General features: G+C 41.6%; 1 protein-coding gene across 1 annotated transcript in view; it reads right to left on the bottom strand.

The window, feature by feature from the left end:
- Positions 1-17777, bottom strand: part of PPP1R13B (protein phosphatase 1, regulatory subunit 13B) — a 63183-nt gene that overhangs the window by 24726 nt on the left and 20680 nt on the right. The window contains exon 4 of the mRNA XM_011991568.1: positions 96-197. Within this exon, the coding sequence (XP_011846958.1) occupies positions 96-197 (102 nt within the window). The remainder of the gene's footprint in view (positions 1-95; positions 198-17777) is intronic.

The following is a 17777-nucleotide window of genomic DNA, read 5'->3' as shown; positions in this document are numbered from 1 at the left end:
AAGCGTTACCCAAGAACATATTGACCCCAGTCTAAAATGATGGTGAAAAAAGGTACTTTTTAAACGATGTTTCAATACCTCTTTTTATAACTCACCTTGGCAACCAACATCTGCTGCTGATTTTCAATCTGCTGCTGTTGCCTAGCTGCCATATCTTGGAGCTCTGAGAGGGTAAGTTCAACACGTGGATTCCCAACCTAAACAAAAAGCACTTATTTTGGAACATACGTTTATCTGCATAATTGTCTTTCTCTAGAGTCAAAACTCACACATATCAGGACTTTAGAAAGGATCCCTAGAAATTAGGAGAGCACCAACTAGTTTATTTTCTTGTAAGAACTTTTCCTAATTGTAGACTGCTTTTATTAAATATAAGTAACTGTTTTTCTAATGCATAAACATCAGATACTGTATTTAGTAAGGGCTCAAGTTTAAGCAAACATTTGCAAATATGTATTGTAAGTGACATTCCTCCTTCTGGAATGACAATTTAGTAGGTATATTTGAGCAAATGAGGCTGTCAAATGTTTAAGGATACAAAACCAAAAAAATAAATATGCAGGTAACACCTAAGAACAAATGTCATCTCACTATCACCTGACTTCAGGAAATGAAAATATGTAATGGATTCTAATATATGAATAACTAAAAACACCATATGCATGACTTACATGAACACATCATCCGAAAGAATTACATATGTGAAATCAACATGCAAAGTAACATCTAGAGGAATGCAATTGGCTGTTTCTCCATTCTCCATTCTGTCAATGATGCCCTGAACTGAACACTTTACATATATGGACCCATTTCAGCCTCAGAATGACCAATCAGGTGGGTACTGTTACATCCCCGTTTTACAGATAAGAACACAAGCACAGGCCAGTCAACTTGTGAGGCAGAGCAGAGATGCAGAGTCTATGTTCTTGACTGTTACTCACAGTTCATTACTTACTAAGCCCACACCACGTGCACTGTGTACGGTGACAGACATGTTATGAGCATTGTGCCATATGCTCTTCAAAACAAATCTGCATGGGGCTGCAGGGGTGATGTGAGCCCCATTCTGGGTGAGGAGCCATGGGGGTGACGGAAGGAGCATGCCTAGAGGCATGCAGCTCATTAAAGCCCTAGAGCTCCATTCTCACCAGCCCATCTACAAACCCTTCAGTTCTGAGCAGGGAGGCCACACAGTTCCTCCTCAAGCCCCCATGTTCTACTTCTAGGTTCATATATACTCTTAGGACACCTTTACCTTCCTCCACCCTTAAACCTCTTAGAATTCTTAATAGTCAGTTACAGTTTCTGTTCCTCCAGCTCCATGTCTTCCTAAACTTCTCTGATGGATGTTTGAGCACATTCTTGACTCTTGAAACGTGGGATCAGGACTTAACAGTCTTTTTTTTTTTTTGAGAGGGAGTCTTGCTCTGTCACCCAGGCTGGAGTGCAGTGGCGCAATCTTGGCTCACTGCAACCTCCGCCTCCCGGGCTCAAGCAATTCCCCTGCCTCAGCCTCCCAAGTAGCTGGGACTACAGGTGCCCGCCACCACACCCAGCTAATTTTTGTGTTTTTTAGTAGAGATGAGGTTTCACCATATTGGTCAGGCTGGTCTCGAACTCCTGACCTTGTGATCTGCCTGCTTTGGCCTCCCAAAGGGCTGGGATTACAGTTGGATTACAGGCATGAGCCACTGCGCCCGGCCGGATTTAACAGCCTTAACTGGAACCACCATTCTGTTTATCTAAAAATCCTGAGCAAACAATATGGTACAAGCTTTTTCCTTTTTTTTTTAAATTTAGAGACAGAATCTCGCTCTGTCACCCAAGCTGGGGTAGAGTGATGCAATCACTGCAGCCTCAAGCTATCCTCTCGCCTAGCTAGCACTACAGGCACACGCCGTCATGCCTGGCTGATTTTTAAATTTTTTTTGTAGAGGCAGGGGTCTCAACATGTTGCCTGTGCTGGCCTCAATCTCCTGGGCTCAAACGATCCTCCCACCTGGGTCTCCCAAAGCACTGAGATTACAGATGTACAGGTGTAAGCCAGTGTGCCCAGACTTAAAACACTTTTTGACTAGAGAAGAACTATGTCTATTCACAAATCTTTCAATTAACATTAATTTTATAATTTCACAACTTAAAGAAAAAAAAAATCAAAAACTAGCTTTTTGGTCTCCCCTACCAAAGGCTTCACAAAACAATGAAAAGAGGATAGAAGAGAAATTTAACTGTCTGGTGTTCTGATGTTTGTATCTATGAATAAAATAGAGCTTATTAAAATATTTTACTTACCTAAACCAAACAGCATTTTATTTGCCAATACAAACATTTCTACTCTTTATGTTGCATGTGTTTTTCTAGGTACAAAATTAAGATATGCCATGTTGTCATAAGTAATTCAGTCATTGTATCTTATACATCAACTTATATTGTAATGAAATTTTACTGAAGATCTTATATATAGAAAAGTGTAATAAATCCTAACGTACAGCTGAATGAATTATTTCAAAATGAACACGCCTGTGTGCTTTAATTGTATTTAAATGGGTTATAAAAACATAAGCTACCATAAACCTGTAAGTCAATAAATATGTAACAATTTACATTTTAGTAATTGTGCAATGTGAAAACTTGGGAAAAAAGAAGCACTTTTTCCACAATTTTAAAGAAAATGAAAACCCTTCAATGAAAATTTGATTTTTTTAATAATAGGCCTAGCAATGTATTACATGCAACCTAATCCCTATTTACAATTTTAAATTTTTCATACAAACTTTATTTATTCAAACAAACCTATTACCTAATTCTTCCCTATTTCTCTTCATTGATTGCATCTAATAAGAAGAAATCAAACTCTGTTCCCTCAGGCAATTCGAGGTCCCTAATTATGGTAGAGTTGTCGGATGAGTTCCGCTCCAGGTCACACAGAGCACAAGCCACTTCCAACAACTAAGTTAAATTAGCAGAAAAGTTCTCTCAGCAACAGTCAGACAGGTGCCTATGAATACAGGACCCCCAAAAAGGAAACACCCCACCAGCCTTAAACCTGCTCCAATGATCCCTTCGGCAGGGACTACCACCTGTGGCCCCAGGGATCCAAATGTCCTCTAACACCGACGTTCACTACCTGAACTCTGGATTCCAGGAACCCTGTTTCTGCTCCTGATGAACCCAGCTCACTCTCCACCTCACACCACGTCGCTTGTTTTCCACACTAAACACGGCCCACCCCACCTCAGGTCTAGCTAACCTCCCACCCCAACCCCAGCATGAGCAGAGGGAAAGAGACGTTTTTATGATCACTTATCCGATCATATCACCGCCTTCTTTCTCCAAACTTCCACAAATCTACTTGCGGAAATAAGAGACTTTACTAGCTAGCTTACAAAATTTTTATAAACAAAATATTTGCCTCTCCAAGTATTAGTAAGAAGGCTAGTCTTACATTCTATTTAATGTACTACTTAAATATTTTGCTAATATGCGGCCAGGCATGATGGCTCACAGCTGTAATCCCAGTTCATGAGTTTCAGACCAGCCTGGACAACATGGTGAAACCCCATCTCTACAAAATATACAAAAATTAGCCAGGCATGGTGGCGGACACCTGTAGTCCCAGCTACTCAGGAGGATGAGGTGGAAGGAACGCTTGAACCCGGGAGGTTGAGACTGCAGTGAGCTGTGACTGTACCACTGCGCTCCAGCCTAGGGGACACAGTAAAACCCTATATCAAAAAAAAAAAAAAAAAAAGAAAAAAGAAAAAAAGAAACACTAAATAATGCTCTGTAAGGAATGCTATTTTGACATTACAATTTCAGGCAAATAAACATACTAATTTAGTCAACCCAACTGTTTCTAGTCAGAGAACACACTCTGGTACAGATTTGAATTTTGTGTCATGCTTGGATAAACCCAAAATATTCTGCTTTTGCTTGGCATACATGTGCCAAGTGCCTCAGAGGCAGAGGAGCATCTCCGATGCCTGTTTTGTTGTGCACATATGCTGGCTCTACCTGCTCTGAAGTGCCCTCTTGTTTAGCTTTTGCTACCCTAAAGATGCTTTCCTGTCCTGTAACTTTATTTTTATTATAAGTTCAGTCACAGTGCCATCTCCCCAAACAGCATCATCATAACCCAGAGAAGAGAGAGAACATGCATATGTTTAAAGGAGCTAAGCTACAGTGTAAACAATGGAGGTCTAACTATGAATGGTGCTTTTTCCTTCAACGCCTAACACACATTCCTTGGTGATCAGTTAACAGAAAAGATTAGTGGATTTTGTCAGCAATTAAACATCTACTGGCAAATGGGTCACTTCAGATATCCCTAATCTTGATATGCTGATTTTAATAATCAGCCAAATTACTTCATGGAAGTAAAAGCATGGAAGAGTGAAAAAAGTTCAAAAGAAGGACAAGACACAGTAGAATCAGAGCAAATTTCCATCAGGAAAAACAGCCTTGTTGCTGTCCCATCTACAGTATCTGCTAAAATTAAAGTACCAGTCTCTTAGCCCATAGAAAGACAAATGGCAAAATGCTTCAAGGTTTAGCACAAGCAATAATAGAGAACTTCAAAAACTACCATCCTTAGAAGATTCGTTGTCACCAGCACTTCATGATGGTTCCTGGGGTGGCCTGTAGAAGCTTTTCCCGCAGCTCCCTCACACTGCCAACTCACGACAGGGATAATGAGATGGACCCAGATTTCAGAAACAATACAATGTGGAATGTGTCCATGAAATAGGGTTGAAAGGTTGACTTGGAACTCAGTGGGCCTGTTGCTTTTCTCTATGAAACATCTGTAGCTTCTTTCCATAGTGGGTTCATTTAGAAAGGAGGGTCTGTTAACCAGTACATGGTCACTGTTTAACGGCCCTTTTAATCTCTTCCCCATCTGTGGCGGTTATGTCTCCTTGTAAGTTCATTTATTCTTTTGAATGTTCTGTTTGTGTTCAATATTATTCATCTGTACTTTTATCTTTAATTATCCCATGTCTTTTATTTGAACCTTTTCTTCATTTATTGAGTAGAGAGTTCACTTATTTTTAGTTTGCTTTTTAACAATAAAAGAATTTAAAGCCACATACTCATTCTGAGTGTAACTTTCAGCCCTATCCCTAGATTTTTTTTTTCTAACTTTTCAAGTCACAGGCTTTTCTTTTTTAGAGTTAATTGAGGCATAATTTACATATCCTAAAATTTACCCATTGTAACTGGAAAATTTTTTTAGCAAATACATAGAATTGTGCAATCATCATCACAATTCTATTTTAGAATGTTTCCATCTTCCTCCAAAAGTTACCTTGTGCCCATTCACTATTAATTTCCACGCCCAACCCCAGATGCAGGCACCCACTGATCTGCTTTCTGTCTCTAGACTTACTTTTTTCCGGACACTTTATATAAGCGAAATCATACCATAGGTAGTCTTTTACATCTGTTGTAATGTTTTTGAGGTTCATCTGTGTTGAGTAGTTAGTTTCTTTTTAATGCTGCGTCATATTCAGTCAGATGGATATACCACATTTTGTTTATCCATCCACCAGTTAATGGACATTTGGGCTGTTTCTTAGCTGCTACGAGTAACAGTGCTGCTGTGAACATTTGCATAGAGGCCTGTGTGAGCATATATTTCATTTTTCTTGAGTAGATACCTAGGAGTGGAATTCCTGGCTTGTATGGTAAGTTTATGTTTAGCTTTTTAAGAAACTGCCAAACTGTTTTCCAAAGTGGTTGTACTATTTTACATTTCCACCAGCAATGTATGAGGGTTCCAGTGTGTCCACATTCTTGCCAATATTTGTCTTTTTGCTTATAGCTTAATTCTTGTGGGTGTGTAATGGTGTCTCACTGTGGTTTCAATTTGCATTTCCCCAGTGACTGGAAATGTTAAGCATCTTTTCATATGCCTGTGCTATAGCCATCTCTCTTCTTTGATGAGATGTCTATTTTTAAGTTGGTTGTCTTCTTGTTGTTGAATTGTAATAGTATGTTATCCCAGACATGAGTCCTTTATTTTATCAGAAAACACAATGAAAATAAATTATTATAGAAGTGAAGTACAAAATACATCCACAATGTTTTTATTATTGTAGTGAGTAGACATAAGATTACCCTAAGTTGATATGAAAGTTTCAAAATGCTTCTTCTCAATTTCTGTTATTCATTTTAAATCTTCAGATTTGTCTATATGTGTTAAACCTTTCTTTTGAGCTTTTAATTTCAGGGTTTTTTTTTCATTTGTGAAAGTCCGTTTGGTTCTTTTTTCAGTCTGCAGTGCCATTTTGAAATATTTTCCTATTCTCTTGAACATACGATCAAAACTTGTCATTTCTTTAAATAAAACACAGCCGTTTTATAGCCTGTGCCAGGTGACACCGGTATCTGAGGTGTTTGTCACATTTTGTTCATGATGTCTTATTTCCTTGTGTACCTCATTTAAAATTGTATACTGGTCATTGTATTCAGATTATTTGAAATAAACTGTAACCTAGAATCAAAAAATATATATTATGTGGAATAAAAAATTCCCTAAATTTTCAAGCTCCAGTGAGATGACATGAAATAGTTCAACAGTTTCATGCTCATTCTTTTTTGCACTTAGTTTATAGGAGAACACACCTAGCCAAAACATCCACCTCTGGCCTCTCTCCACCAAATTCCTCTCTCTCCTTCCAAGCGTGGCTTCCTCCCTAAATTCCCTATTTCTATGAATGGCTCTAGCCTTTTTCCAGAAGCCTCAGCAGCAACACCTTTCATTGAGCCATCCTTGCCCTAAATAAAAGCTGCTGCTCAAAACTGCTCTTTATGACCTCCCACATTGGTACTTGCCACTCCATTCTAGAACCAACACTTTCCTGTGAGCATATCTCACTCATGCTCTTCCTGCTACCCACAGAGCCCTTCCCCCACTGCTTCCTAAACTCTGCCTATCACTTAAGACCTAGGGGCAATGCCATGTGCTTCCTGAAGTTCTTCTGATTCTCCAAGGACTCTCTCATACCATTGTTTTGATATTTAGGATGTTTATTCACTTTCAGAGATGGGAAGAACTCAGTACTTTTTAAAATGAAATCTTTTTTTTTTTTTTTTGAGACGGAGGTTTGCTCTTGTGGCCCAGGCTGGAGTGCAGTGGTGCAATCTCCACTCACTGCAAGCTCCGCCTCCCAGGTTCACACCATTCTCCTGCCTCAGCCTCCCATGTAGCTGGGACTACAGGCGCCCGCCACTGCGCCCGGCTAATTTTTGTATTTTTAGTAGAGATGGGGTTTCACCGTGTTAGCCAGGATGGTCTCGATCTCCTCACCTCGTGATCCGCCCGTCTCGGCCTCCCAAAGTGCTGGGATTACAGGCATGAGCCACCGCGCCCAGCCTTATTTTTTTTTATTATTATTAGTTTTTGAGACGGAGTCTTGCTCTGTGGCCCAGGCTGGAGTGCAGTGGTGCGATCTCGGCTCACTGCAATCTCCGCCTCCCGGGCTCAGGCCATTCTCCTGCCTCAGCCTCCCGAGTAGCTGGGACTACAGGCGCCTGCCACCACGCCCGGCTAATTTTTTTTGTATTTTAGTAGAGACGGGGTTTCACCATGTTAGCCAGGATGGTCTCGATCTCCTGACCTCGTAATCCACCCGCCTCGGCCTCCCAAAGTGCTGGGATTACAGGAGTGAGCCACCGCGCCCAGCCTTATTTTTTTTTATTATTATTAGTTTTTGAGACGGAGTCTTGCTCTGTGGCCCAGGCTTGAGCACAGTGGCGAGACAGCTCACTGCAACCTCCACCTCCCGGTTCAAGTGATTCTCCTGCCTCAGCCTCCCAAATAGCTGACACCACAGGTGCATACCACCATGCCCAGCTAATTTTTTGTATTTTTAGTAGAGACGGGGTTTCACCGTGTTAGCCAGGATGATCTCGATCTCCTGACCTCATGATCTGCCCACCTCGGCTTTCCAAGGTGCTGGGATTACAGGCGTGAGCCACTGTGCCTGGCCCCTAGGAGGAAAATTCTTAAGCTTATTTTACAGGTGAGAAAGCTGAGGCTCTGGGCAGCTGGTTGACTGGCTTTCCCAAGCTTATGTGTCAGGTCAGTAGCAGTGCCAGGATCATAGCTGCATCTCCTGATAGCAAGCAGGCACTCTTTCCATCACACGGGACGTGCTGACCTCACCACCTGGCTGCAGCTTGGCATACATGGTTGCTCCTAATCAACAGCCATTTATTACATCAAAGTGTAAACACTCTACCAGACATCATGAAGAAATCTTAATAATCTAAATCATATGAAAATGTTGCTTGTTTGTTCTTTTGAGACAGAGTCTCGCTCTGTCACCAGCTGGAGTGCAATGGTGCTGTCTTGGTTCACTGCAACTTCCGCCTCCTGGGTTCAAGCAATAAGCAATTCTCCTGCCTCAGCCTTCTGAGTAGCTGGCACTATAGGCACGTGCCACCACGCCCAGCTAATTTTTGTATTTTTAGTAAAGATGGGTTTCACCATGTTGGCCAGGATGGTCTCGATCTCTCGACCTCATGATCCGCCAGGTCAAAAAATGATCAAACATCAACAATTTCACATAGTTTGAACTGATGGGAAAGGATTAATTTCTCCCTCTTGAAAAACATAAAAGTCACCTGATTCAAGAATAAAATAATTTTAAAAATAAGATAAATGCGGCCGGGTGTGGTGGCTCACGCGTGTAATCCCAGCACTTTGGGAGGCCGAGGCGGGCAGATCATGAGGTCAGAAGATCAAGACCACCCTGGCTAACACGGTGAAACCCCGTCTCTACTAAAAATATAAATAATTAGCCAGGGGTGATGGCAGGTGCCTGTAGTCCCAGCTACTTGGGAGGCTGAGGCAGGAGAACGGCATGAACCCGGGAGGCGGAGCTTGCAGTGAACCGAGATCGTGCCACTGCACTCCAGCCTAGGCGAAACAGCGAGACTCTGTCTCAAAATAAAACAATAAAAAAATAAGATAAATGCAATAATGAGAACTCTAGGCAACTCTTTAGTTTTGGAAGATTATGAGAAGTGACCAGATAGACTTAATGCTTAATGTCACCTGCCCAGTGACACCGAAGGGCTTTGGAGTGGAAGGATCACTTGAGGCCAAAAGTTCAAAGCCAGCCTGGGCAACATATGAGACATCATCTCTACAAAAAAAATTTAAAAATTGCTGGGCATGGTGGTGCCCACCTCTAGTCCCAGCTGCTTTGGAGGCTGCGGTGAGAGGACTGCTTGAGCCCGGGGTTCCAAGCTACAGTGAACTATGATTTCACCACTGCACTCCAGCCTACGCAACAGAACAAAACTCTGTCTCTTTAAAATAAATAAATAAGAAGTGAAATTTCTTCTAAATGGTAATTTATAGATAACTGGATGCCTCCTCTGCTTATATCATCATACCCTTGAAATTGTATTTTCAAATACTTCCTTTGAAAGTCTCCGAGATTCCAGTAGTTGTGACACCATTGCAAAGCACAGAAACAATGACCTCACCAGGCTCTCATCTCCAGTCTCATTCCCGTCCTGCTCATCTCCCACTGCTGATATATAATTCTTACAGGCCAGCACCACAGAGATACTTCTAAAATACAGCTTGCTTAAAATCCTACAAGATTAATCTGAGATCTTAGCATGGTCAAGACCTGGCTTCTCCCGGGCTGGTCCTCTTGCTCTCCTCCCTCTCCGTGTCCCCTCCCCCTTGCCTGTCCCTACACTTTATGCTGCACAGTCCCGTTTATAACTCTCTGTCACCACAGAGTTTCACATCTAGTCCTCTGTATCTTTGTAGAATCCTCTGATTCTTTCTTTTGGGAAGTATTGCCCGATATCAATCTTGATAATCATACCCATTTATTTTGGTGCCTTATTCCACTTTTACTACACTTTTCATACTAGCATGATTTGTTCACACATCTATCTCCAAAAATACCCTTTCTTTCTCTATGAAATCTGAAAGGAGACTTCAAGTGGCCTTCACTAACCATCTTGCTTTTATGTCTTTATTCTGTCTACAATTAAAATAAGTTGGATAGAATTGTTTTAAAAAGAATAAACAGAGAAATTCTCAGCCTGGGTGGTAGTCACCTGAGTGTCTTTTTTTTTCTGAGATGGAGTCTCACTCTGTCACCCAGGCTGGAGTGCAGTGGCACAATCTCGGCTCACCGCAACCTCCGTCCCCCTGAGGTTCAAGCAATTCTCCTGCCTCAGCCTCCCGGATAGCTGGGATTACAGGCGTGCACTGCCATGCCCAGCTAATTTTTGTATTTTTATTTATTTATTTCTTTTGAGACGGAGTCTTGCTCTGTCGCCAGACTGGAGTGCAAGTGGCGCGATCTTGGCTCACAATAACCTCCGCCTCCAGAGTTCAAGCAACTCCCGTGCCTCAGCCTCCCGAGTAGCTGGAACTACAGGCGCACACCACCACACCCGGTCAATTTTTTTGTATTTTAGTAGAGACAGGGTTTCACCATGTTGGCCAGGATGGTCTCGATCTCCTGACCTTGTGATCCACCTGCCTCGGCCTCCCAAAGTACTGGGACTACTCCCAAAGTAGGCGTGAGCTACTGCACCGAGCCTAATTTCTGTATTTTTAGTACAGATGGGGTTTCACCATGTGGGCCAGGCTGGTCTCAAGCTCCTGACCTCACTGATCCACCCGCACTGGCTTCCCAAAGTGCTGAGATTACAGGTGTGAGCCACCCCACCCAGCTCTGAGTGTCTCTTTAAACTGTACATGTTTTATACATGTACACATATTTCTGTGCATATTTTTCACAATAAAGAATAGAAAAAAATTAGACCAAATGTCTAGTATCTTATCTTGTAATTTAATCATCACAAGATTTTAAAAAGACTAAATATTTTTGGCAGTTTAAAGAAAATTTTTTTTATTTCTCTTTGTTTTACTTCCCACATTACACTGGTTTTTTTTTCTTTCTTCTTTTGAGATGGAGTCTCACTCTTGTCGCCCAGGCTGGAGTGCAGTGGTGCCATCTCAGCTCACTGCAACCGTGCCTCCCAGGTTCAAGCAATTCTCCTGCTATAAATGGTAGCCTCCTGAGTAGCTGGGATTACAGGTGCGTGCCACCATGCCAGGCTAATATTTGTATTTTTTTTTTAGTAGAGATGGGGCTTTACCATGTGAGCCAGGCTGGTCTCAAACTCCTGGCCTCAAGTGATCTGCCCACTTCGGCCAAAGTAGCTGGGATTACAGGTGTGGGCCACTGTGCTTGGCCTACGCTGATGTATTTTTAAAAATTTTTTTTGTAGAGACAGTGTTTCACTATGTTGCCCAGGCTGGTCTCAAACTCCTAGTCTCAAGTTATTCTCTTGCCTTGGCCTCTCAAAGTGCTGGGATCACAGGCGTGAGCCACAACACACACTGTATAACTAGTTTTTTTAAAGTATAAGTGGTTTCTCAAATAAAGTGTCATTACAAAAATGACAACCAACCTTAATGCAAAACTCTAGCAAAATAATCAGAATAAAACCTACTTCCACGCAATATTCATTAATATGAAATCATTCCTCTTTATTCCTATCTCTTCAAGGTTATACATCTTCAGGTTTGAAGAGTAGGCTTTACTTGCCCATTTAGCAAACAAAAAACAATTGATAATGATATCAAGATACCTTATAAACATGGATGCTCATTTTTATCAAATAAATTATATGTTCAGTATTCCCAGTCACGAAGGTGGCAAAAACATAAAATGTTCAATAAAATCAAGCCTCTCTAACATCTCATTATATTCTGAAGCCAGAATATCTCATATTCCAACAATTACTAAGTCTCACAAATTAATAAGAGCCAATTAGATATCTCCAATGCATACTAGCTCCCTACCCTGCAATAATACTACAACATGCTATTTTAGTCTGTAAATGTGAATAAAACTTTTTTAAAAAATAGAAATGAGGTCTACTCTGTTGTCCAGACTGGTCTCAAACTCCTGACCTCAAGTGATCCACCCACCTTGGCCTCCCAAAGTGCTGGGATTACAGGTGTGAGCCACCATGCCTGGCCCAATATGAATAAATTTTACTGATAAGACTTATTCACATAAGGCCCAGGTGGTAGCTCCTGCCTGTAATACCAGAACTTTGGGAGGCTGAGGTAGGAGGATCACTTGAGCTCAGGAGTTCGAGACCAGCCTGGCCAACACGGTGAAACTCCATTCTCCATTAAAAATACAAAAATTAGCCAGGCGTGGTGGTGCATGCCTGTAGTCCCAGTCACGTGGGAGGCTGAGGCAGGAGAATTGCTTGAACCTGGGAGGCAGAGGGTGCAATGAGTCGAGATTGTGCCACTGCACTCCAGCCTGAGCGACAGAGCGAGAACCCGTCTTAAAAAACAAAAAAAAGTCATCCATATCAATTCAATTCAATACACATTTATACCCAAGACAAGATGCTAGGAATAATTAGGGGTAGAAAGAGACTGGCAGGAAAATGGGCTATCAAAGCACACAGATAACAACAAAAGAAAACAAAAGAACACCCTGGGAGTGCTCTGCTTCCAACTGCATGGCCGACAGGACACCCTGTATCACACTCCTGGTAACAAAACCTAAAAGGCAAGATATAACACAAAGCATGTGGGGTTTTTTTTGTTTTTTTTTTTGAGTCTGGCTGTCACCCAGGCTGGAGTGCAGTGGGCAATCTCGGCTCACTGCAAGCCCCGCCTCTCGGGTTCACGCCATTCTCCTGCCTCAGCCTCCCAAGTAGCTGGGATTACAGGCGCCCGCCACCACACCCGGCTAATTCTTTTTTTGTATTTTTAGTAGAGACGGGGTTTCACCATGTTAGCCAGGATGGTCTCGATCTCCTGAGCTCATGATCCGCCTGCCTCGGCCTCTCAAAGTGCTGGGATTACAGGTGTGAGCCACTGCACCTGGCCAAAGCATGTTTTCAAAAGCATCACTGAGTTGGCACAACAGTAAGGAAACCACAAGGACCAAAAATAAAGAGAAAGCAGAAACCTTGGGCAATAATAAAAGAACACCACAGCTGGCTTTTGTCCTGAAGGTATTTGCCCACCTGCATACTTGCTTCCTGGCAGCTGGTGGAGTCTGGCATTAGGAGGTAAATACTTAGGCTCATTCCAGTGGGGAGAGTCCAAGGAGATGCCCACAAACGTCCAGGATGCAAAGACCTACAACCTCAATGTAAGGCTAACTATGAAATGAACCCCCCACACAGAAGGGGGCAGTAGGGAAACCTGCCTTTCTCCATCACTGAGTGGAAGGAGAGACGGCCCCCTAACAATCTGTAACCACTAGACAGCTCTCATGCAAGCTTCACGATCCACAGAGGACAGTAGAAATTGAGCCTAACTTGTGCCTAGTTGCTGACAAAGCACATGCAAGCCTTTCAGGAAAATCCTGACTTTATCCAGGCCTCAAAAAATGCCCAGAGGTAAAGTTTCAAGGAAAACGAGCAGCTCATTGTCAAAAATCAAAACACACAGCAATCAAGGAGCCATGACCCAACAGTCAGTAGAAGTAACATTCAGATAGAGAAATTATTAGTTGCTGAATATAAAATATGTTTAGTGTGTTTAAAATACACGCAAAGAGCAACTAAGAAGATTTAAGATCTAACACTTCTTTTTTTTTTGGAGACGAAGTCTCGCTCTTGTCCCCCAGGCTGGAGTGCGATGATGCAATCTCAGCTCACTGCAACCTCCGCCTCCTGGGTTCAAGCGATTCTCCTGCCTCATCCCCCAAGTAGTTGGCATTACAAGCACCTGCCACCAACACCAGGCTAATTTCTGTATTTTTAGTAGAGATGGGGTTTCACCATGTTGGCCAGGATGGTCTAGGGCTCCTGACCTCAGGTGACCCACCCGTCTCAGTCTCTCAAAGTACTGGGATTACAGGCGTGAGCCACTGCGCATGGCCTAAAACTTCTAGAACTGAAAATTTTAATGAATTTTACAAGAGCTTTACTGAGGTATAATTCACATATAATAAACTGCACATATCTACATATATAATTTGATGTTCTGACAAATGTATAAACTATGAAATAATCACAAGCAAGAAAATAAATTCATCCTCTCCCCAAATTTCCTCGTGCCCTTTTGTAATCCCTTCTTTTTATCTCTTTGCCCCCAACTCCTGGCTCTCATGGTCCACAGGCAAACACTGACCTTCCCTGTTACTAGAGATTAGTTTATGTTTTCTAGAATTGTATACGAATGAAATCATACAGTATTCAGTACATACTCCTTTGGCTGGCTTCTTTCAGCACAATGATTTTGAGATTCATCCATGTTGTAGCATGTATTAGTAGTCCATTTCTTTTGATTGTTCAGGAATATTCCACTGTGAGGATATACCATAGTTTATTTGTGCATTTACCTGTTAATGAACATTTGGGTTGTTTCCAGATTTTGGCTTCAAGCCAGATCAAACTGCTATGGACATCCATGTACAAGTCTGCACAGACATTTGCTTTCATTTCTCTAAGGTAAATATTTAAGAGTAGAGTTGCTGGGTCATACAGTAGATTTATGTTTAAGTTTCAAACTACCAAATTATTTTCCAGATTATACCATTTTACATTCCCACCAGCAGTACATAAGAGTTCCAATTTCTCCCTTTCCTCACCAACACTTGTTATGATCAGTCTTTCTAACATTAGACATTCTAATAGGTGTGTAATGCTACTTCATGGTGGTTTTAATTTGTATTTTCCTAAAGACTAATGATGGTGAACACCTTTCCATGTGCTTACTTGACATTCATATATTTTATTTGGGGAAGCACCTGTTCAATCTTTCACCTGTTTCTTTCTTTTTTCTTTTTTTTGAAACAAAGTTTCACTCTGTTGCCCAGGCTGGAGTGCAGCTGCATGATCTCAGCTCACTGCAACCTCCGCCTCCCAAGTTCAAGTGATTCTCCTGCCTCCCAAGTAGTTGGGATTACAGGCATGCACAACCACACCTGGCTAATTTTTGTATTTTTAGTAGAGACAGGGTTTCGTCATGTTCGCCAGGCTGGTCTCGAACTCCTGACCTCAAGTAATCCACCCTCCTCAGTGCTGGGATTACAGGCATGAGCCACTGAGGTCGGCCTATTTCTTTTTTGAATTGAGTTGTTTGTTTTCTTATTATTAAGCTTTGGGAGTTCTTTATATATTCTACATCTGAATCCTTTATCAGGTAACATGATTTGCTAGTATTTTTCCCAGACTACGTCATACCTTTCAAAATAATAATATTAAAAGCACTTGGCCGGCCGCGGTGGCTCAAGCCTGTAATCCCAGCACTCTGGGAGGCGAGACAGGCAGATCACAAGGTCAGGAGATCAAGACCATCCTGGCTAACATGGTGAAACCCCGTCTCTACTAAAAATATACGCACAAAAAAATACAAAAAATTAGCCGGGCGTGGTGGCGGGCGCCTGTAGTCCCAGCTACTTGGGAGGCTGAGGCAGGAGAATGGTGTGAACCTGGGAGGCGGAGCTTGCAGTGAGCCCCGCCACTGCACTCCAGCCTGGGCGACAGAGCGAGACTCCTCAAAAAAAATAAATAAATAAATAAATAAATAAATAAATAAATAATAAATGCACCTTATATGCATTAAATAGACAGACACAGCTGAAGACAGAATTCACTAACTGAAAGATGTATCTTAGGACAGTATCCAGAATACAGTATGAAGAGACCAAAAAAGAGAATATATAAAAAAGAAATTAAGAGACAAGGAGAATAAAATGAAAGATGAAGGTCTAATAAGTTTCAAAAGAAGAAAACAGAAAGAATGCAGAAGATAAAATACCTGTCAAGATAATAGAGAATGTTCCAGAAGTGCTGACAGATGCCAATACTCAGAATCAGTAAATTCAACAAAGCCCAATAAGGAAATTAAAATAAATTCACACCTGGCTCTGCTCATAAGGGAGGATTAATCCAAATTTCATTAAATCCCAAAACTCCACTAATTGACAGTAAAGGGATTTTTGACATCAAATAATGTAAACCCACAAAAGCAGGACTAACAGGAGTGCACACAACACAGATGTTTGGAAGTTGGCAAAAGAACAGATGAGAAATAACTGACCTAGTACATCTGAGACAAACCTCAAGCCAGAAGGAGTAAAACTGGATAAACACTCCAGTTACAGCACAGAATCTTCAAAGTTTCAGGAACTGACAACACCATGTACCTCTGGAAAGGGGAATAAAATGTAGGGACTGAAAATAAGGCAGACTGAGTGAACGATATTTAAGAGGCAGTTAAATCCCTATCTCCTCCCCAACTCCATGCTCCTAGGTGACTGCCTCTCTTCTCTCCTGGCAGAAGTCTGAGTTTTTCTCTAGACAGTTGAAATGTGATCCGGCCTAGGAGAAGATGGGCACAGTTGAGTCTTGGGCACCACATGGAAAACGGTGCCTGGGTAACTACACTAGCAATGCCTCTGGGAATAAACATCACATTTATGGTCAGTTGAAATGTGATCTGGCCTAGGAGATGACGGGCACAGTTGAGTCTTGGGCGCCACATGGAAAACCGGTGCCTGGGTAACTACACTAGCAATGCCTTTGGGAATAAACATCACATTTATGGGCAGCTGATCTGACAAAGGTGTCAGGCAATTCAGTGGGAGACAGAATAGTCTTTTCACCAAGTGGTGATGGGAGAACTGGATATTTACGTGGAAAAGAATGAATTTGAATCCTGTAACTCACACTATACACAAAAATTAACTCAAAAATTGATCACAGAACTAAACGCAAGAGCTAAAACTATAAAGCTCTTAGAAAAAAACACAGGAGGGTAGAATCAATTGGTCTTAGCAACCTACTGGATATCCTAGAATGAAGCAAAAACTGACTCAGATTTTAAACCTGTTTGGCTGAGAAGACAGGAAAAAGTGCTTCCAGGATACCTAAGTCGAATGTGTCTTTCCTCTTTGCTGATCTGGCTCTGAATCCTTTCATTGTAGCAACTCAAGAGCTATGCTTAGTCCTGAGTCATACTAGCAAATCACGGAACCTGGGGACATCTTGGAAGCTTCAACACAGGCATATATAATGAGAACAAATCAATTTGCCTTTATAGCATAATGACAAACCAGCACATGTACTAACCTGACTTGCTGTCCTGCAATTTTCAGAGAGCAGAACTTCCCTGGCTTCTTAGTTCAGCAGCTGCTGATGGACATCAATCACACCAACTCAGCATCCTGCCCTTCTCTTCTAACCCACACTCCCTCCCTTTCCTCACAGTTCTCCTTAATCTGTCCTTAGATGTCTCAACCCAGAAGTTAGAAGGCTTAGCACCTCATTATTCTATAACCAAGGTATACACAGAAACATTTTGGGGGAAGATATTTTTCATATCTTAAAATGCACGTAAAAGTGCTCTGTAGACAATAAAGTGTTTCACAAGGTAACGTATTATTAAGCTTAAAAGGCAGATGTGTAAGCCATAAAATACAGTAACATCTTTGATGTGATGATTCCAATACTAAGTTATGCCTCTAGAGGAGCTCTCGTACTTTCCTCTAATTACAAGCCACATAAAGGATAAAAACACGTTTGGTTTCAGGTTTCAAGTTTGTTGATCTTGAAATACACACAATATCTCCATATTAACGAGAAACAACTTCATCAAGGAAAAGGTCTCATCACATCAAAACTGGTCTATCCAATTTATCATACCTTTGGAATACTTTTCTTTTGAGTCTCTTCCACATATTATATCATATATAATACACCTCACTTCTTCAACACACGGCCTACTCAATGTATCTATTTAATCT

Source organism: Mandrillus leucophaeus, unplaced genomic scaffold (genome assembly GCF_000951045.1).
Source record: "Mandrillus leucophaeus isolate KB7577 unplaced genomic scaffold, Mleu.le_1.0 Scaffold4, whole genome shotgun sequence".
NCBI classification, from domain to species: Eukaryota; Metazoa; Chordata; class Mammalia; order Primates; family Cercopithecidae; genus Mandrillus; species Mandrillus leucophaeus.
Note: the sequence above shows the minus strand (reverse complement) of the source record. Positions and strands in the feature narration are given on the sequence as shown.